The 21341-nt window shown below is 44.1% G+C and overlaps 1 protein-coding gene across 2 annotated transcripts in view; it reads left to right on the top strand.

The window, feature by feature from the left end:
- Positions 1–21341, top strand: part of RERE (arginine-glutamic acid dipeptide repeats) — a 174220-nt gene that overhangs the window by 144672 nt on the left and 8207 nt on the right. Inside the window, exons 11-18 of one of the 2 annotated variants that reach the window (XM_067310840.1) lie at positions 8617–8779; positions 11005–11097; positions 11926–12125; positions 13523–13684; positions 15078–15191; positions 15864–17248; positions 18035–18257; positions 19517–20237. In XM_067310840.1, coding sequence (XP_067166941.1) covers positions 8617–8779; positions 11005–11097; positions 11926–12125; positions 13523–13684; positions 15078–15191; positions 15864–17248; positions 18035–18257; positions 19517–20237 — 3061 coding nt within the window. Of the gene's footprint in view, positions 1–8616; positions 8780–11004; positions 11098–11925; positions 12126–13522; positions 13685–15077; positions 15192–15863; positions 17249–18034; positions 18258–19513; positions 20238–21341 lie in introns of both variants that reach the window. The other variant, XM_067310839.1, reaches the window with a different exon arrangement.

Here is a 21341-nt window from a genome sequence, read left to right as displayed (position 1 = left end):
TGGCTCCGCAGGGGCTGAATTATGTTCTCCAGGCTCTGTCAGCGTGAAGCAGTTCGTACTCTGAGCCAAGCGCTATTGGAGCACAGGCAGAAAACATCACATCAGTATTTTAGTATGGGGTTCTGCTGGAATGGGAGACCTCTCTCTACTGCGGGTTTGGCAGCTGTGCCTGAGCAGCTGCTGGTAAAGGTGTGTGGGAAAAGAAGAGGTCAGCTTGGGGTGGGGGTGGGGGGGGAGTGAAACAGTTGGAGCTAAAGGTGCAAATCGGGATTTCCAGCCTCAGAAATTCTGATAATGCAAGCTGCAAAGGGGAACTGAATAGAAAACGTGTATAAGGCGAGCGGGTTCTTAGCTCTTTCACTGTTTGGATAACCCGTTAATTGAGCAAGCTCTAGAGAGGGATCCTGCCAGGCATACCTGGTAGCACAGGCAGCTATTACGCAGTCCTGTAGAACTATAACTGCCACTATTAAAGATGGGATCTAATAATTAGTAATGGATGCAGCCAACAGTCTGAGTTCCTTTGGGTATTAGGGTCTGTTGATTAACAAAGAGTCTCTGGAGGAAGAAGCCTTAATTACGAAAGTTTTCATTCTGGCATGACATGCAGCTGGAGAGAGGGTCAGCAGCTTTCAGCTGTGGCTGAGGTTTGAAACAATGCACTAGCTTGCTCTGATTTTGGTTTTGCAGAATTGTTTTTAAAGCTAGTACTTTAATCCCTAAAAATGAGAAACGGGAATTGTTTGCATAGAACAGTTAGCTAGGGAAACTTCCATAATATGCCAGTTTATCTTATTTCCTGCCAATATATGCAACCTTAATCTCAAACTGGAAAAAGTTAGCAAATGCACTGCACCAAAATTATGAATTAGATGTGGCACAAAGACATGTTGAGATTTTTTTTTTTTTTTTAGACTGTGAACAATAAAATTTAGATTTCTCTTTGGTTTGCTAAAGCCATGTAGACAAGTGGTAGGAATAAAACAACAAGTATATCAAATTAAAAGAAAAAGCAGTATGTGTTGAGGGCAAAAGGAAAGTCATACTGAATTCTTCACTGAACTTCTGAGGAATAGTCAGCCAGTACTGTGCTTAATGAGGGTGGACTTAAGCCAGTAAGCCTAGTTCTGAGTTATGAAGGGGTTTCAGAGCCTGTCACTGGCTGAGCTGCTCACGTGGTTTGAGGTTAATCAGTAGGGTTGCACTCCTCAAAAAGGAACCACATACCATTGATAAAATGTGGGTTATTACGTTGATGGCATTTGAAATAACATAAGCGGTGGAGGATTTCCAGTTTTATCATGAGTAATGTGCAGCAAAGATAATCAGCAGGTCTGTGCTCTTCTCCCACAGCTGATGCTGACTATTTTTTCTTTTTTTTAATATTGGCCAATTTATTAATCTTTTGTCTCTTTGTTTCCATATCCTGTAAAACAATATAAGGAATGTGAAGACACTTAATTTGATGATAAAGCTATTAAAATACTTTAAAATGGAAGATGCTGTATAGTGTTTGAGTGTTACTGCATTGTTGCAGATAAATACACTTGTTTCAGATGAGAGATTCTTTATTTACATCCTGTTTTATGCATCTCTCCTTTGTTTCTCCCCGCTTTGCAGTCCTTGTTCACTGCCTCCTTTCTTAATTTGTTAATGAGGGCAAATATATTCTCTTGAGGGAATCTAAAAAGTGACCTAGGTGTTTAGGTAACATGAAAAATGAAATTCCTTCAGTCTCTTCACTGCTTGAGTAACTCTTGAATGAAATATTCAGGTTCCAAACTTGTTTCAGCATTAGGAGGAGTGAAACAGTTCTCAAATGACCTGTTGTACGAGAGGCCTGTGTCAGCTATCAAAAGAGTAATTTGTAGGGCACAGAAGCTCTTTCTTCCTCCTGTCTGTAGAGGACTAAGCAGGGTAGCAGCGCTCAGTTAGCAGAAGCAATTAGAAACCATGAAGCTGTGTCTGATTGCAGGGGGTTTTGCCACAACAAAATTAAGCCCAAAATTTACAGATAGAGCCTCAGCTGGATTTCCAAGAAGGTCTGTGAGTGTTCCTGTATTTGGGAGTGAATCGATAGCATAAAATACCAAAGAGTTAGCTTGGGTTCCTTCAGCACCTATCTCCGCTCTTGCTTTCAGCTTTTCCACTCGGTCAGCCAGTTTTGCCAGGAGTTTCAAATATAAAATGAAGTCAGCTAGCTGATCTTGCTGTTTTGTAGGGCAAGGAAACAGGTTGTTGAGACAGCCAGTCCTGTGCCTAAATTATGGGAAGGGTTTTTACAGAGACCAGGCAAAGGAGAAGGCTGTATTGCAATTCAAAAGATAATAAATAGCTAGAGGAACAGCTAGATAAAGTACTTAGATTTTTTTAAATATGCTAGAGATTGGGAGACCTGCAGGATATTTCTTAGAAAGCATCCTAGGATTTTAAATACCCTTTTAGTAGCGTTATTAAAATATTATTTGGTTTTTAAAAGCCTCTCTTAAAATTTCAGTAATGTTTTAGATTATGCAGCATTGCTGCGCACCCAGGGCAGGCATTAATCAGTGCTGCTGAACAAACTGCTGAGACTTATTGCTTAATTAGAGCGTACGCAAGCCTATCTGTCACAGTTGACGGTGGAACGTAGGCCAAGCTTAAAACTGTAAAAAATGCTTAAGTTCAACCTTTCTGAGCTGTGCACAGTTCTGCTTTCTCCGCCCTGCTGCATTTTTGAAATATTTTAACTTGCTTGGACCGAGACAAAGTTTCCAAATTATCCGGATCCAGACATAGGTTCATAGCAAGCAATAGCTGTACAACTCTCTGCTTGCTGCCCCGTTTCTGCCTTGGCACGGCAGGCTGTGGTGTTCAAGAAGTCAGCGGTTTGGTGGGGTGATTGTGCTGGCCTGTTTCCTTCCCTTGTGCCTCTTGGATTAGCAGCTTCTGGGTGTGGAGATGTGCGCAGCTGAAGGGACTGACCCCTTCCGTTTTGTCTCCCAGGCTAGAAGTGAGCGGCAATAATCTGGCTGTAGTAGGAGTTTGAGAAAGCAACCTGGAGCTGACGGACAGCAGTACGTCGGTCTGTACCCTTTGTGCAAAACGGTGCATTTATATGTAGTTCATTGTCTTAATGCGCCCCGTGTCATGCAGGCGTTTGAGCAGATGTAACAACTGTTAAAGCCAGGCCATCAGGTGAGAGAGACACTGGATACGCTGCTTTTAGCCGAGGACTTTAGTATGATGGAGAGCATTAACTAAATTGTGTTGACTTAATAAAATCTTGATGCATTCCAGAAAGATTGTGAATTCATTAAGACCACAGCTGGACAATCTGTTCTCCTCCTGCCTGCCGTGGCTGGCGTTGCATCCACTGAAGAGAGTTGTCATTTACCTTTTTTGTTTAATTACAGTCAAGCTATCCCCCGGTTTTTTTTGTTTTTTTTTTTTTCCTCCTGGCAGAGCTAGGCTCTGGGGAAATTAAACAACAATTATTATGTTTGCTCACTCTGTTATACCATAACAGATACTTGAAGGTAAGTTGATGTGTTTGTGTGATTGGCTTCCATAGGAGCAGCTTCTGCTGCAGCAGGGCCGGCGGCAAAGCCGCTCAGACGCAGGAATGCATACACAGTGTTAATCCTCTGTTTACCTAAGGCAAGACTAAACCCAAACAGGGGGTACAGCTTGTACTGTGTATTTTACATTTGAAAACTACTGATAAGAAGTGACAAACCAGGGCATGCAGCACTTGCTGACGCTTTTGTCAGTTTGCTAAGGGTGTGGAGGAGCTAATAAGGCCTGCCCTGAAATTTTATTGTGTAGGTTGCAGAGCTCGATTGAGCTGCAGCAAAACGCTGGTGAGGGCCTGGGATGAAAATGGTGGCCAAAGTAAGAGAAAGGTGCCACATGCCAAGGAAGCAGTCTCCTAACAAATGCAGATGGCCTGTGCGGTGCAAGCGGGTGTGCTGGGTTGCTGAAGGGTGTAGGCTTCTGGGTGCTTGAAGGCTCTTGTCGCCTCAGCTTCCAGAGGTGACTTCCGGAGGATGTCTTGCTGCTGCACAGGGAGGAGTGGATCTGAACCATTTCCTTCGTTTTAAAAATTATTCCTAGAACTGAGCTAAAAGGAGGTGTGACCTGACTTTTACTTGTAGCTAGACTATGGGGTAAAACAGGCTTGGCCGGAGGTGGTAGGACGTTTGAGGAGTTGTGAGCTCCTCATGCCTTTCAAAAGTGATGAGAGCTGGACCATGGTTGCTCCTGAAGAACAGGTCTTCTGTGCCTTGTGAAACTTGAGCAATGTGAAAGAAGCTGTTCTGGGGAAAAGGTAACATTACAGCCCTGAATGATTCTTCTCATTTTGCTTTATGTGAGTTTGGTAAGTTAGGACAATTAATGCAGATATTAATGTAGAAAAATGGAGTTGTATTGGAAGAAAGAGAGGTGGAGTTGCCTCAAGCAGAGGTGAGGCTGTGTTACTGTGAACAGCTAACCATATTAGGGAAGGAATGAATCTTCTCCCTAAATATGTCTGCGAAGAAGCTGTTCCTTGATGGAGTTGATCTGGGAGGGCAATAACAGTGGGGTTCTTGGCTGTGACAAGATACAAGAACTGGAGCTACTGATTTGTGGGGGTGGTGTTTGGAGTAGGCTTGGGGTCATCTTATTGTGATATTTCTTTCAACATACTGGGTTTACTAGTAAGTGACGCAAACGGTTGTCAGGAGCATTGGTGTCTGTGGGTCTGAAGGCGCGAGCTGGGTTGCAGCGGCAGGAAGCACCCCATTAACAGGTGTAGTGAGACAGGCGGAGGCTGGGACACGAAAACCCTTTCTGCTGTGCAGTTGCTTCTAAATACTGCCTATTTTTACCATCAAGCACCTGGAGTGTTACGACTGCCCTAATTCATTAGACGGGGAGGTTTGCTGAAGAAGGGCTTTGCCTGTGCTTTGAGGGGTCGCTTCAGTGAGCGCTGGTGTCTGTTTCATTTACATATGCTTTGAGGGGCATCCGTGTATGTACGTATACAGTTTTTCTACTGCACATTTGAGGAGGTGATAAGCTGGGCCATGCATTGCTTAAGATTCCCATTTCGTTGTGAGGCTTTGCAGTGGTTAGTAATGCCTGTTTTTGTTGGCCAGAGAGCTTGATTAAATGGTAGCATATCGCTGGCGTGCAGGGAAAGAAAGAGGTGACAGAGGCAAGCAAACGGTGCTCCTAACTACAGATGGCCTGTGCACTTCAGACCACTAAACTGGATTCGAGAGTGACTGACAAGGTCACTGCTTCCACCAGCAGGTGCAGCCCTCCCTGAACTTGACTTGCAAGAAGAGTTCCTCTTCCCCTGTCAGCCGGACTTCACCACAGGCAGTGATCATTTCACCAGGCTCACCACTTCCTTAACTTTTCTCTGCAGTTTGGAAATGAGGGGGATGTCACTCTTAAGTTGGACAAGTATAATATTGCAGTGGAAGCTGGTTCAGTCCACTTTATCTTGTGTGATTTTAGTGCATACGTTGCTAGCAACATCCACTTCCTGGCACAAAAAAACTTCAAAGCAGGCATACAATGTATTTATAAGTTGATAGGTTAGGACTATTCCCCTGGGTGTAGACCTGCTACCCAGAAAATCACAGATTCAGAGCAGCCACTCTCATCTCTCCGCCAGTGCACAAGCAGCAACCACCTCAGTTCATCATGCTGTTAGCAATTATAGTACAGAGATGTAGGATGTGTTGACTGCAAGACCTTGTGGTGAGATGAGATCACCAGGAACAAAATGATCATTACAGGCCATTCATGTCAGCAGCGTTTATGCTCCTGTGTTTGCTTGCAAGCACAAACAGCAGCTAATTTGCAAGGCTGCCTTTTGTAAAAGGGCCTTTTGATCAATGCTTGCCTGGGCTAATGTTTCAGTAGGCTATTGATTTCCGCAACAGCTTTTGTTCCCTGAATTTATGTGTGATGGGTTTAGGCAGCGCACACTATGCATGTTTGATTAAAGTTCATTTGACTTCACTTGCAGTGAAGCTGGAAGCTGTTTTACTCCCTGTTTGTAGAACCAAAGCTTTCCCGACATATTCCTTTGTTTGTCCTCAAGCTTTTGCCACCCATGCAGTGACCAATATGCTGTTTCTAATCCTTTCAGATTCACTCCACTCCAGCATTTAATCCCTTAGGTAGACAATGTAGTATGTGATGGCCAGGCAGCTAATAAAATCTGGCCTGGAATTTTTTTGGTGTAGAACCTGTCAATCCTGTATGTATATAACATTTTCTGTATACGCTTCCTCTTTGACTTTTACCCCTCTGTCTTTGTTAGAAGGTTGAGTCATTTACTTTGTCACGTAGCTGTGGTAGCCTGGTTATGAATTTGAAGTAAAGACTATTTTCTAGTCCTTTAATATAACCAAGTTTTATAGATATGGCAAAATTTATTATGGAATAAACGTCTATTATATCTTTTTCTGCATGCAAAGTTGTGACTGTGGTTTTGGGAGGGTCTCAGGAAAAAAGCGTTATGATCGTGAAGTTCATATTTTTCATAAATATACACTATTTCTTTTTTAAGCAATTGATTTTATGATGCAGTGCATGCATAAGTTGTTAAACTTCCCTTGGGACCTGATGGGTTTGCGATGTGTAAATAGAGCTCAAATAGGTTCCCATTTACTATTCTATGATGGGAGGAAAGGAGATTGGTTTCCACTCTCCTGTTGTCATATGTCAGGAGGCACACATTAATTCACTGACACAGTGACACGGGATTTACAGATTTGCTCATTGGTGCTGACTCCTAGGATTTGATACAAATGAATTTGTAGGAAAGATGTGGCTGGTTTGATTTGCAGGAGGCTTCGTGCCTCTGAAAGGCATGGCATGAGCTTTTCTGTGAAGCTACGTTTGCCTGCTGGCACAGGTCATAGCCTCCGTTTGACAAACAGTTGTGCTGTGTGGACTTTGAGCCGACTTTTAGTGAAGTGAAGCAGCGTTTCTAAAGTAAACACATGCAGTTGAACACGCAGTAGCAGAGCAGAGTGCTGCGTGTCAGAAGCCTGTGTTCTTCCCGTATCTGACATAGCTTGAATGTTTGTGGCCAGCCTGTACCCATTTGCCTCCTTAGTTTTAGAATCTCTTCAGAAAACTTTTTTTTTTTTACGTAGGGCTTTTATCCTGCAGAATCTAGAACTGTAGCTATTGATCCATTTCCCCCACTCACTTCTCCCCCCGCCCTCCCCTTCCCCGGCATCGCTCTGAATATGGCTTGGCGCGGGCATCGTTCGGCTCTGCAGTGGAGATCAGCAGCATCGGTCCCAGCCTGCAGCAGCGCGGACGAACAATGTGTCTGTTCTGTCCGTCGCCAGAAATCAGCTGCGGTTGTGTTCTTGATCTGGGGTTTCTATTTTTAAATTAGGCGTTTGTAAAACTTTTACGTGCCTTAAACATCAGCAGTTAACGTTTAGAACAACATCCTCTCTGTCTTTTCAGCGCTTCGGTGTTACAGATGCTAGTTGTGCCGTTGGTGCTTGCTGGAGGCCCTTGGGAGTTTGGGTTAAGGGTGTGTCGTCGTTAGAGTTAACCTGAGCGACGTACCCTGAGCAACGGCTGCAGGATTTCCCCACAGAGAGAGCGGGTTGAGGTTATGTTATTAGATCACATAAAATGTAGTTCAAAGAGACTCTTTTTGTGGGCAATTCAGGTATGTTTGTTCTGATGTTGATTTTCAAGGGGCTGGTTAGAACTCCTCCATTTTCTCTTGCAACTTGAAAGAAACAACACCTTTTACCTTAGAGGCAGACAAGTCGCCAGGAAATGATGGTGTTTCAAAGTAACAGAAAAGAGATTAAAACCACATGCTATTCTTTAGTTCAGCATTACATCCACTACTTTGAATGGCAGCTGCTCCAGTTTTTGAGTGTAAGCCAGATTCATTATGTATGGAATTATCACTCATTTCTCTAGGTGTTCTCATTTAACTGCTTAATTTAGATATGGACATATATTCAGATTAAAATAGGATTTGCTGTAGTATGGTTACATGTTATGATTATAGACTTACTGTTGAACATGTTTTTATTCTGACTTTCAGCTTCTCAAACAAATATTTTAAAATACCTATATGCAGGATTTAGGTTGGCAAAATGGCAGTTTGCATTGATCTTTATTCTTTTTGTAAATACAAGAGAATCCTTAGCAGATATCAGTGCTGTGTTCTGACAACTGACTGAAAGACAGTACCTCTACAGATGCAGCGCCCGCTGACTGTGCGCGGGTATCGGCAGGGTGCTGACGGCAAGGCGAGGGCAGCCCCTTCTGAGCTGCTGAAACCAGCAGTGTCACTGGCATCCAGGTGGAGGCTGCAGATTTAACTACCCACCCTCTTTCTCTAGTGGAGGAGGAGGTAGAGGGGAGGAGTGAGAACGTGTTTATTTACTTCTTTGCCTCCCTCCAAAAGCGAACAAAAATAGCGAGGATTTTTCTGTCGTATCTGAGAATTTTTTCTTTGTCTGTCTGAAATGTACCCTGAAGCTTCCTACATAAATAGGTATGCACGCATACACAGCAAAGGGGAGGAAAAAAAGCTGACACATCAGCCTTGCATGCCCCTCTAACATATTCCTTCTGTATTTGCAGGGAGAACTAATCACCTTCTATTACTATTGGAAGAAAACCCCTGAAGCAGCAAGTTCTCGAGCCCACCGTAGGCATCGAAGACAGGCTGTGTTTCGGAGAATTAAAACTCGAACTGCTTCCACTCCAGTCAACACACCCTCCAGGCCCCCCTCCAGCGAATTCTGTAAGTGGAAGCTAAAAGCAATGCATTTATCTTTGTTTAGATGCAGGGAGCAACAGTAATGTAATGACGCTTTATGTTCAAGTGAATAAAGCAAGCAAATGGAGTTCAGGCAGTTGCCCTCTCCTGTTCCTCTACTGTTATGCTGCAGTGTGGTAGGCGTCTGATCAGCGAGCGCTGTGTGCCATTCTTAAACACAAAAGCATCGTGTAAGGATAGAAACATTGTCCTGGTACTGAATTTCTCTACTCTTTTCTCAGTTTTGTGTGTTGTATTTCCCTAGGCTTTTTGCAGTAATAGGAATTAGAAAATGCAAAAGAAGGAAGTCCTATCCCTCTCGTCCTTATTTGGTGACCCATACCTTCTGCTCCAGCTCAGTCTTGTGCTGTAATTAGCAATCCTGTACCTTAATGTATCTTAGAAGTACTTTGGCCTTGATTGAAGCGGAATTGTCTAAACAATAATTACCCAAACCAGTGAAACATACTATGTTACGAAGGGTTATGATGAGTAATGTCCATACGGATATATAAACTTTTATCCTTATGTAGAAGGCTTATGTTACCCTTTAAATTTAGTGTCTTTCTATGGACTGAACCCAGCACACTTCACATGCCTTCTAAAGAAAAGACTGTATGGAAGGCAGCAGTTGGCAAGGTGGTGTTAATACGGGGGAGGCAGAGGATGTGATGAGTAGGCAGGGCAGAGAGCTGAGGAGGGAGTAAGAGAGGGCTATTAATTTCTCTTCCCTGAAACCGGCAGGAACTATTGCTGATTTCTGAGTGTGCAGAGGGTGAGTCTTGACTCCACAGCGCAGTCCAGGATACTCAGCACTTAAAAGTGCATGTGGCTGGAAAGACCCATCCATATGGATCCCACTGCAGTATGAGAATAAAAATCAATTCAGTAAAAGAAGCCGGGTTCTAGCCTGATGTTAATTTTAAACATCTGTAAGAATTAATGTAGAAATTGTGATAGTGCCAACAGCTACTGTTGCAATGCCAGAAGTTGTTAAATGGGACCCCGTGTTGATTAGAAGAGTAATGAGTTGATGACAAATGCTAATGGAAACTACTGTAGTTACTCCCTCTCTATAACCTGCATGTATGACAAAATACCCTCTTAGAACCTTTAGAAAAACAGTATTCTTGTATCAAGGACAACTTTCCTACTTAAAGATGTGAACAAAAGAGGCTGCACATCAGAATGTTTCCTAGACAGGACTTTTTGCTTGTGACAAATTATAGACTTACTACAATGTGAATTTATAGCAAGTGGCTGGAAAATGTCATACTCTAAATAAGAAAAGGCTTGCTTCTGAGTTTTTTTTAAAGATGATATAGGATTCAGTTTTTGTGTAGGTGTATGAAGAGTTTTTCCAGATACTTGTGATGTCTGCAGATTTGCAGTAGTTTAGCACTTTTTAGCTGATAGTATTGTAATCAGATAGTTTGCTGTATGCTGCTTACCACAAGTGGAAGTGACCCTTCTAATATTCCTCACTTCTTCAAAAAATGACATCTCAAATTGTAATTTTCTCAGTACTCTGGCTACTCTAAGGAGGCTTGCAGTAAGAATTGGAAAGCTGGTGGTATCCATGTGGTGCCTCTTTTCCAAAGGGATCACAAAGTGTTTTGCAAACTGGCATGTTATACGCAGTGTTTCATCTGCCCACAAAATTCCTCTAGCTCTTTGGTGAAATATAGCCGCTGGCTAACAGAGCACAACAGCAGTTCCCATCTGATTTAGAAATGAGGTTTTAAAAACAAACAAACAAACAAGCCACCACCTTATTTGTCCAGGGAATCTGATAAGGTAGGATTTAGGTAGAGAGTATTACTTGATTTTGAATTTGGCGAGGTTCTTGATATAAGCATCCTTTCTCTTGAAAGTTGTACTTTAAGAACACAGCCATCCTGACTAGCACAAACAGTATTTGAACAACTGCTTAATTGGAAAAGTATGGCATACTGGATCAAAAGTTCTGAGCTGTATCCTTTTGTGTATTCCTGAAATAATCTTTTAATCAATAGACTGACCAGTCTGGCCTTGCTTAGTTTGCAAAATTTGAAACGTTGGCAGTCCAAGGCAAAATGGTTGTAGGAAGTCATCGAACGTACGCGAGAACTGTCATTAATAATGGTTATTCAGCCAGGTAGGAGGAAATAGAAAATCCTGCTGAACTGTTTTCTCTTTCCCTCTTCTCCCCTCGTTCTTTACTTATTCAGTGGACTTGAGCTCAGCCAGCGAAGATGACTTTGACAGCGAGGACAGTGAACAGGAACTGAAGGGCTACGCCTGTCGTCACTGCTTCACAACCAGTATGCGCCTGATACATTGCTGTATCTCTCTTCCTTCTGCTACTGCCTATTTAACACAGGTTCATTCAAGCAAGAGCAGTTCTTGTGTGTGTACAGCGGTTCAAAAAATGTAGGCTTGAATTAGCTAAAATATGCAGTGTTCCTGGAAGAATTTATCATGATTTACAATGGCAAATCAATATTGCAGTGACAAGGGAGAATCCTGGGAGGTAGACATCTATACAGTAAAATCTGTGTCTTAACAGAATTCTTTATATAATCCATTTGCAAAATTGCAAATCAATTTTGAACTGTGACTGTCACATACAAAACTTTTTTTTATAATGCACCAAGACTCTTCTGCAGTAGCTTCATTCCTGTAAGTGTTTGTGAAAGCTATCTGATATTTGGGCACCCGCATAGCACTGAAGTGTGAGCCCCTGCGTAAGTAAGGGAACGGAGAGATGAAAGTTCGTAACTCAAAGTTAAGAAACCATGACTTTGGAAAGTAATAGCTACCTGTTAATGGCTATTAGTCCCTAGATAGAGCAAATGAGACTTTTCTTTTTCTTTGTTATTTTTAAAGCAGTAGTTGCCTAAGTAATGTAGCAGCCTGTCATCAAGCATTGAAAATGTGCGTTTAAACACAAGCTAAGCCTGGAATAGGACAGAGTTTTCCAGAGGCTTTTCCAACTTAGATTTCTGTACAAAAGCAGGCATTTCTCTAATTGTTGGGGTGTGTGTGTGTGTGTGTTTTTTGTTTGTTTGTGTTTTAAATGATGCAATATGTGCGTTTGTGCATATCTAGTAGATTGTGAATGTCTAAGCTTTCACTTTGCCTGCCCCAAGCCTCCAAGGACTGGCACCACGGTGGTCGAGAAAACATCTTACTGTGCACTGATTGTCGCATCCACTTCAAGAAATACGGAGAGCTCCCACCCATTGAGAAGCCTGTGGACCCTCCACCCTTTATGTTTAAGCCTGTCAAAGAGGAAGATGATGGACTTAGTGGAAAGCATAGCATGAGGACAAGGCGGAGTCGAGGCTCGGTAGGCTTAATGCTCTTCATTCCTTTGCTTTTCAGCCTCTTCTGTAAAGAGGAGGCATTGTCTGGAGAATGATGATTGGACTTCTGAAATGACACTTGCTGTCTCTACCTTGCCTGTTTGCCATGGTATGTGCCTGCAGCTATGTTTGTGTATGCAAATGTCAGATTTGCTCACACACTGAGGTTGCAGCTTCCTTTGAAAAAAGGAGCTGAAGTGTCTCTTCAGCAAGTTTTAGTCAAACTCTTCTTTTCTTTTCTTCTTCTTAATTCCCCAAATACAAATATTCCTTTATATCGCATGGAGAAAGACAATAGACTATTAGTGTAAGAAGGCACTTGACCTATGTATCATTGCAGATTTTGTACAAGTATGTATCCTTTTCCCAGCTGGGTCCTGTCAGAGGTAAGCCCTTGGGCTTATTGTAAAGGAAGAGTTTTAAAAGCTCAAATGCTATTCACGTGCTCTCTCCACATGACTGCAATTAAAAATCCCTTGCCCACCAAAAACTGTGGTTCACTGCTGTGGGTAGTGTGCTCTGTCACAAAGGCTTTACTCAGGGTGAAATGCCAGGAGCTTTACTGTGTGCAAGTCACTTGTGAGGGCTCCAGTGGGAACACCACTTAACCTGATCCTTATTTTGGTGTTTGACTGATAGAAAGCAGCAGATTTCTTCTGTTCCTTGTCCTCCTCTCTCCGCTTTTCTGAACATGTTTCATGACCATTGCTTCTAAATATCTTGTCAGGCTGCACTGTCAGCTTAAGGTTGGCTTTATCATTTTTTGGTAGCCAGCCTCCAAACAGCTGCTAAATTGGGGGAGAAACAAGTGAAATAGCATTAATTATTGCAACAAATTCTACTGTGATTCCTTATTGCATAGCAGGAGCACATTGAAGCTATTAGTGGTTTTAGAAATTGCTCCTGGCTGCCTGAATGCTTCATCTCTAGGTTACTCTTGTATCTGCCTTGGTTTATGCCAAGATAGACTACTTTTTTTGTTGTTTATAGAACATTAAGGTCCCATTCTCACCCCATCCATTGTGTGCTTGCACACACGGACGCACACGAACATGCGCGCATGCCCTTTAGAAAGAAAACCTAGCTTGCAAGCAGCAGCTAGAGGAACATCTTCCTAATTTTCTCATTTCCAGCAGACACTACTTAATAAAATAAGCAGCACATAATGTTTTGGAGTAGGCAAATTAAGGATTTGCCTCCTTTTACTTTAAGCCAAGATGAGCTTTCAAGGACAAATTGTAAAAACGTTTAATGCTTTTGGTTTTTCATTTCTGAAGCACTTAGCAGGAATGCTACATCCATGTCCCTGCTGTAACACAGGAGAATAAAAAGTTGGGCAAATGCTGTCTTTGATATACTTTTATTTCTATTAAACAAATAGATGTCTACACTACGTAGTGGTCGTAAAAAGCAGCCAGCCAGCCCTGATGGTAGAGCCTCACCTATTAATGAAGACATCCGTTCCAGCGGCCGTAACTCTCCCAGTGCTGCCAGCACCTCCAGTAACGACAGCAAAGCAGACTCAGTGAAGAAGTCCACCAAGGTAGATCTTCCCTTTTCTTCTTGTGTGTTAGAACTGGACACCTGAGGCCTCTTCAATCCACTGAACAAGATGGAGGTTCTAGCAGGCCAAGGAATCTCTCTGTGACCTAGAAATTCCTATGTGTTTAGATAAGCAAAAAATATAAGGCTGCATCTGACTGATGCTTTGTTCGTGTATTTAAGGATGTGTAGTGATAAAAGCCATTAAAGCATTTGCACATAATCATACTGCTCTTATGGTAAGCTAATCCTGTAATTTCAGATGTAAATGCAAGCATTTGGCTCACAGAAGTAATACAGATCAGAAATGCTATGTCTGAGACAAGTAGACAGTTACAAGGGTTTTTTAAGCAATACTTAATCTTTATTTATAAAGGAATATGAATATGTAGTAATTGAGACTACTTTTGTTACTGTTTCTCTGTATGCATATTTATTTGATTTTCAGAGCAATTTTACTATTTAGCCTATTCAAATGAACAAGTGCTGAACAACTGAAAAGTAGCAAGTTAAAAAAAAATGAATATTTTAAAGTCAGAACTGGAGCATGGGGCAAGTTGTCACATGATGACACTGAGAACTTAGCAATATTTAAAGTTAGGTTAGGTAATTACATGATGTATAAAACTATGAGCTAAAGCAGGAATTTCATAATAGCTGCTCCATGGTAGCCCTGTATTTGAGGGGATAGGCCCCTCAAAATACTAGGAGTAAAAGCAAGAGATTCATGTGATAGAGAATTATCCTGTGCCTGTCTACTGCAGGAAATTCTTGCTCCGTTCTCTGTAACAACTGATGCTGGCCTCCATCACACTGTACTGGACCAGTTGGTCTGGTATGAAAGTTCCTGATGGACTTGATTTTGTAAAGGCGAAGGTGGAAAGAGGCTGTCTAGTTTAAAATATTCCTTTGAATTCAAAGTTTAAAACAACATCTACCTGATGTGATGGGGAATGCTTTATATGAGGATGACCCTTGTTCCTACCAGCTTGTGTGATAAATGTGCGTGGGATTTGTTTGCAAGGTGGCCCTTGGGTTTTCGTCTGCAGAAGCAAAGCTGTAGCCTTGTTTTGGGTCCCATCTTAAATTTGGTCTCCGCAGGGAGTGGCTAGAGCATGATGTGAATGCAAGTCTTCTGGGAGCAGCTCTTTGCAGATGGGCAGTGCAGCAGCAGCTCCAGAACGGATTCGTCTGCCGCCTCTGATTGGTCAAAGGGAGGCATGCATATTGGATTGATGTTAAATACTGCCTATATCAACTTCTGATCAGTTCTTCTGCTTCATAGGAACCCTTCTGGTTTTATTTATATGAAACTTTGTGGTGATGGCATGTGCTCCATTTACTTTTGCATTTACATCACTGACAACTGTTCTCTTCTGTTTCATTTGTGGCAGAAGATAAAAGAGGAGGTATCTTCTCCCCTCAAGAACTCCAAGAGGCAGCGGGAAAAGGCAGCTTCTGACACGGAGGAACCTGACAGGTCCAATGCCAAAAAATCCAAAACTCAAGTGAGTCCCACAGAAGAGGAATATTTTCACTTTGGGAAAAGAGATGAGAGTGGGAGGAGGTGCAAACCCAGTAACAAACCAAAACCACAAAATTGATTTAAGCCGTGGCAAATTGTAGTTTAGTATGTGGCTGGCACACCAACCCATTTTATAATGTGTTCCTTCTGTTGGAGAACAGTGGAATGACATGGGATAAGTCCAGGCATCTTTTTTTAGTCTTAATATCAACAGTATAGGAGCATAGCTGGGTTTGTTCACCCCGCCACTTCAGTTTTGTTTTTTTTATTTGGAAATTGGTTTTGCCTCTTCCGTGGCAAATTAGAAAAAGACCAGTGGAAGTCTCTGAATTTAATTGTATCACAGCCCAACTGAAATAATTTTAGGAGGCCTCTTCAGCCCAGTATAATTTGGCCTTATTTGGTGTTGTGTATTAAGTGCATGACTTGTTTTTTTTACCTGACCAGGTTCACTCCATGCACTGGATTTGGGAATTTTGACACCTAACTTTTCATGTTGGCCTTGCCCGTACCACTTTAATTAAAGCCCTTCAGGGTTCAAAGGGTGGTATGTCTACTTCAGCGTGTGTAGCAGGTTGCATCCTACAGCGTGCTGGTAATGTTGTGCGAGCAGTTTTCTCATGCACGCTAGTTACTCTTCCCCCTGTCCCCGCAGGAGATCAGCCGGCCGAACTCTCCCTCAGAGGGCGAGGGCGAAGGCGAGAGCTCCGATAGCCGCAGCGTCAATGACGAAGGGAGCAGCGATCCCAAGGACATTGACCAGGACAACCGGAGCACGTCACCCAGCATCCCTAGCCCTCAAGACAATGAGAGCGACTCGGATTCGTCTGCTCAACAGCAAGTGCTGCAGGCGCAGCCCCAAGTGCTGCAGGCCCAGGGCGGCTCTGCTCAGGCTCCTCCGCCTACGCCACCCATATCAGCCCAGTTACCAGCGTCGCTGCCAGCAGTGTCGAGCGCTACTGCGGCTCCGCCACAGGTCTCACCATCAGCATCCCAGCCTCCTAGCCAGCCCCAGGCCCCGGCACTGCCGCCTCCTCACTCTCACATACAGCAGGCCCCTGCTCTGCACCCGCAGAGACTCCCGTCGCCCCATCCACCTCTGCAGCCTTTGAGTGCGTCGCAGAGCCAGCCGGTCCCTGCCTCTTCGCAGCCTCACGCGCAGCCTCCGCTCCACAGCCAGGCACAGCCTGCCCCCCACAGCCTGCAGGCCCAGCCCCTTTTGTCCCATCCTGTACCTCCCCAGCCATTTTCCCTCCCCACTCAGGCATCTCAGTCTCAGGTTCCCCTTCAGACACAGGCACCATCTCATTCTCACTCTGCTCTTCAGGTTCAGGTAGCACAGCCTGCCCTGCCGACACCAACCCCGCTGCAGCAGACTCAGCCTCCACGGGAGCAGCCCCTGCCCCCAGCCCCCATGGCCATGCCTCATATCAAACCTCCCCCTACCACTCCGATCCCTCAGCTCCCCACTGCTCCATCCCACAAGCACCCTCCTCATCTCTCTGGCCCTTCTCCATTCTCAATGAACTCCAACTTGCCTCCGCCGCCTGCTCTAAAACCCCTGAGCTCTCTCTCAACCCATCATCCTCCATCTGCACACCCTCCTCCCTTGCAGCTGATGCCTCAAAGCCAGCCGCTGCAGTCTTCGCAAGCCCAGCCTCCCGTACTGACACAGAGTCAGAGCCTTCCCCCGTCTACCAGTCACCCCCCATCCGGGCTCCATCAGGTGTCCTCCCAGCCCACCTTTACTCAGCATGCCTTTGTCCCAGGAGGCCCACCTTCCATCACCCCTCCTTCTTGCCCCTCCACTTCCACACCGCCCGCTGTGCCTGGCATCCCACTTCAGACTTCCATCTCCACGTCAGCAGCTTCTAGTGGAAACGTGCCAGTGGTGACATCCTGCACGCTACCACCTATTCAAATCAAAGAAGAAGTTCCAGATGATGCTGAGGAACCAGAAAGCCCTCCCCCTCCACCCAGAAGTCCATCACCGGAACCGACTGTGGTGGATACACCAAGCCATGCTAGTCAATCAGCCAGGTACTGAAATTGTCAGCAGTGCTTCCTAAATGCACTCTGTCTTTCCGTGTAGCAAGACACTCCCAAAAGCTTGCACCTTTCTTGCTTGCCGGTACAATGGTGTTCAGGTATCACTGACCTTGAGCTGGAAATTAACTCCACAGCCAGATCTAATTGCTTTCATTTTTGGCAAGGAAACATTTTGTTAAGGGCTTCTTCTGCTGTGGTGGAGACATTGTGATAAGCAGTAATCTTGTTCCTTTCCACCTTGCCTTCCTCAGGCAGCTATGGTAGACAAGTGATGCTGCAGCTGGGACCTTCCTGGCTACCACTGCCTGGTTTGCAGTAAAGCACCCGAGTTATATGAATGGAGATTTTGCATGTTTTTCTCCTAATTGTTGTTCTTCAGTTTGCTGATCATTTTGTAGTGGGAATCAGCTGAAATGGTGCTTATTTACACTGTGCAAGTTTTTTAAATGCATGCGAGAAATGTGGGAGTTGAGTGTATTTTACATGTGCACCTTTGTCATCCCCAGTTTCTAGTGTGGTATTGCTTTGCTTTTCCGGAAGGGGTACTGTTTTAGCCAGCGTATTCAGGTATTACAGGTTGTACTTCCAAGAGAAGATTTATGCTCTGCTTGTCTGGGGAGTAATATGGTACAATTAGTTCTTCTCTTGGCTTTCAGGGAAGCAGGTTATGTTATTGTAACTATGGAGTGATACTTAATTTTTCTTCAATGTAAAGCTCTTAAATCCAAGACTCTTGTATCTTTACCAGGGCTGAACTTTTTGTTTTGTTTCTCCTAGGTTCTATAAGCACCTGGACCGTGGCTACAATTCATGCTCAAGAGCAGACTTGTACTTCATGCCTCTAGCAGGATCAAAACTGGCCAAAAAGAGAGAAGAGGCCATTGAAAAGGCCAAAAGGGAGGCAGAGCAGAAAGCCAGAGAAGAGAGGGAAAGAGAGAAAGAAAAAGAGAAGGAAAGAGAGAGAGAGCGTGAGCGTGAAAGAGAAGCAGAAAGAGCTGCGGTGAGTTTATTTGTAACTAAAAGCTGTATAAGCATATTGGTCTGGCAGGATCTGAACTGGATGGTGACTGCAGAATGCAAATAGCCAGAAGTGCTTTAATCGTACGTGTACAATCAGGTACTTGTGAATGTGGGAGCCTTGTGTATTAAGTGAAAGCCAACAGGCTACGAGCGTCTCCTGGCCTGCCTGTCACTCTCTCCTCTTTAAAGGAAATGGAGAGTTTCTGCTCCCAGTTTTTCTGATGTGAGGGAAGCCAGTACAGCTGGGGATAACTAGACCAAGTGTTTACATTTACTTGGAGTAGAAGTTTTGAGATGAAAAATGCTCCCTAAGTGCAGATAGTGAATTCCCATATGTTCCTTCCACTACCTTTGAAGTGCAGGCACAAGAATGCTGTCTGCTGAAAAAGGGAGCTGAAGGCTTTCTAAATTTGAAGTAAACTTAACTAAAGACACATAATTTATTTTTATGGGAAGATCCAAATTCCAGTCTTGGGGTAAAAAGCCAATACAACTAATCCCTTTTTCTGTGGCTTGGTGGAAAGGAATGATTGCTTTTGGGCCCCCAGAATTGGCATAATGCATATTGGTGCTGAAAAAGAAGATACTACAATCTTCTTCCATGGTGCATTTCAGAGATCTAAATCATAGTTACGTATCTCTGCAGGATCATAAGGTGAGGATATAGCACCTGTTCGTTAAGAGATATGTCATGTATGAGGACTTGGCTTTATTTTGGGGATATTGGGCAATTGCTAGGGGTAAACTGTGCTTATTGCCCTCCCCAGAAGTGCTGTGCTGCCCTTGTATAGAGGGAAGAACAGGATGCTAAATCCTGATGTGGAAGGAGTGGAATTTTTTGTGCTGCAAACTGCAGAGATGAGTTTCTCTGGGTTTAGTCAGTTTTACAATACAAGTGAGCGTGGAGAGGGGAGGAGGAAAACTTTGCCAACAAGACTGGTAGCCTGTAGTAACGTGTACCAGCTAGCTGTCGCCCATACGAGGATGCAGATAGTAGAGCAGTTAATGCAGCTTTAAGTCTGCCGCTACAGCGCGGTTATTTTCTGGCCTATGGGGGAGACGGAATCCAGTTCTTACCCAAACCACAGTGGAGCACCCAATTAGAGGAGCTGTGAGGCTCAGCAGACTGAACTTAGCCCCTTTTGGAGGTTGAAGCACAGAAAAGGGGAAAGCATGCCTGCTGTGTTCTTAAGCTAAATGTGCAGAACTAAAAGTCTTTTCCCCCATTCTGTGCAGCAGAAGGTATCTAGCTCCTCCCATGAAGGCCGTCTTGGAGAGTCTCAGCTCAGTGGGCCAGCACATATGAGGCCTTCGTTTGAACCTCCGCCAACGACCATTGCTGCTGTGCCACCTTATATCGGTCCAGATACACCTGCTTTACGAACATTGAGTGAATATGCACGTCCTCATGTCATGTCACCAACAAACCGTAATCATCCCTTCTTTGTCCCCCTGAACCCCACTGATCCACTTCTGGCCTACCATATGCCTGGCCTCTACAATGTGGACCCCACCATCCGGGAACGAGAGCTACGAGAGCGGGAAATCCGGGAGCGAGAAATCCGGGAAAGGGAGTTGAGAGAGAGGATGAAACCTGGCTTTGAGGTGAAGCCCCCAGAGCTAGATGCACTGCACCCAGCTACTAACCCCATGGAGCATTTTGCCAGGCATGGTGCACTGACTATTCCCCCAACAGCAGGACCTCACCCATTTGCTTCCTTCCACCCGGGTTTGAACCCCCTCGAAAGAGAGAGACTTGCACTGGCAGGCCCGCAGTTACGGCCTGAAATGAGCTACCCTGACAGACTGGCAGCAGAGAGAATACATGCCGAGCGGATGGCATCGCTGACAAATGACCCGTTGGCACGGCTCCAGATGTTCAATGTTACACCTCACCATCACCAACATTCACACATACATTCGCATTTACACCTACATCAGCAGGATCCTTTACATCAAGGTGAGCCCAGGGAGGTGGGCTGGGCAGATTGCTAGGGAGCCTCTCTCATGAACTGTTAGCAGAAGTCTGCCCAAACCCAGACGGACGGAGTCTGGAATTATGAGCAGCAAAATCTCCAGCTTTTTGTACATAACATTGGCCTTGGTATTGAACAAGGTTATGACACCCGAGCGTAGCCCCACTATATGACAGCACTGCTGTATAACAAATGGGTTACAAAATTTATCACGTTTGAATTCTTATGGGAAAATGCTTTCTTTGGCCCACAGGGGAAAAAGCATTGAAGTACTGCTGGGCCGCAACCAAAATAGCTGGATTGTGTTTGTAGATTAAGTAGTTTTTCTGTGCTTGACTAATGTACTATATATTCTACACCCAAGTATATGATCCTGTTTTGTTCTAGGGCAGAGTTGCGTTCCTGCTCAGGATAAGTTTAGTGAAACCAATACTATTCTGCATGCTTACGCCTTGTCAGAAATATTCTCGTTGCTGGTTTAAATCTAGAACAGCTCATTTGGTGGTGGCAGTAGCAGCCAAGTGTGGGTAAATGCAGGTGTTTGTTAAGTAGCCCTGCTCGTGCCTGCTTTTCTATTTAAGTAATATTTCACATGCTGTTCACACCATTGAATTTTTGGAACAATAGGGAACTGGAGGGAGATGATGATTGTGGGTTGAGAGGTGGAGGAGTACTTAAAATCATTTCTGAAATGCCAGCTGAGAAGACAGCCAGTTGTCATGCTCTTTACTGCTTTTGCTGGGATTTTGCATGTCAGCTGCTCAACTTCCAGTGTTCCGGGAAGGACTTTCATATTCTCTCTGTTGTTGGAAGCTGTGGTAATTTTTTGATCTTTCTTACTTACCTTGAACTGCTTCAGAACAGCATCTGCTTGGTTTTATTGATTGTATTAGTGACCTGAAGCAGAAAGACTAGGTTTATCTGGCCTCATCTGCTGACTGCTATTCCTGCTCCATGGCATGGAATTAATACCCATCCAAAAGTATGGGTTCTGTACCCAAATAGAGTAGTTTGGAATGAGCATCTGGCTGTATTTCAAAATGTCTCTCCACTTGGAGGAAATAGGTAGCTGCAAGAGTGATCCAGGG

This window comes from Apteryx mantelli, chromosome 26, assembly GCF_036417845.1.
Source record: "Apteryx mantelli isolate bAptMan1 chromosome 26, bAptMan1.hap1, whole genome shotgun sequence".
NCBI classification, from domain to species: domain Eukaryota; kingdom Metazoa; phylum Chordata; class Aves; order Apterygiformes; family Apterygidae; genus Apteryx; species Apteryx mantelli.
Note: the sequence above shows the minus strand (reverse complement) of the source record. Positions and strands in the feature narration are given on the sequence as shown.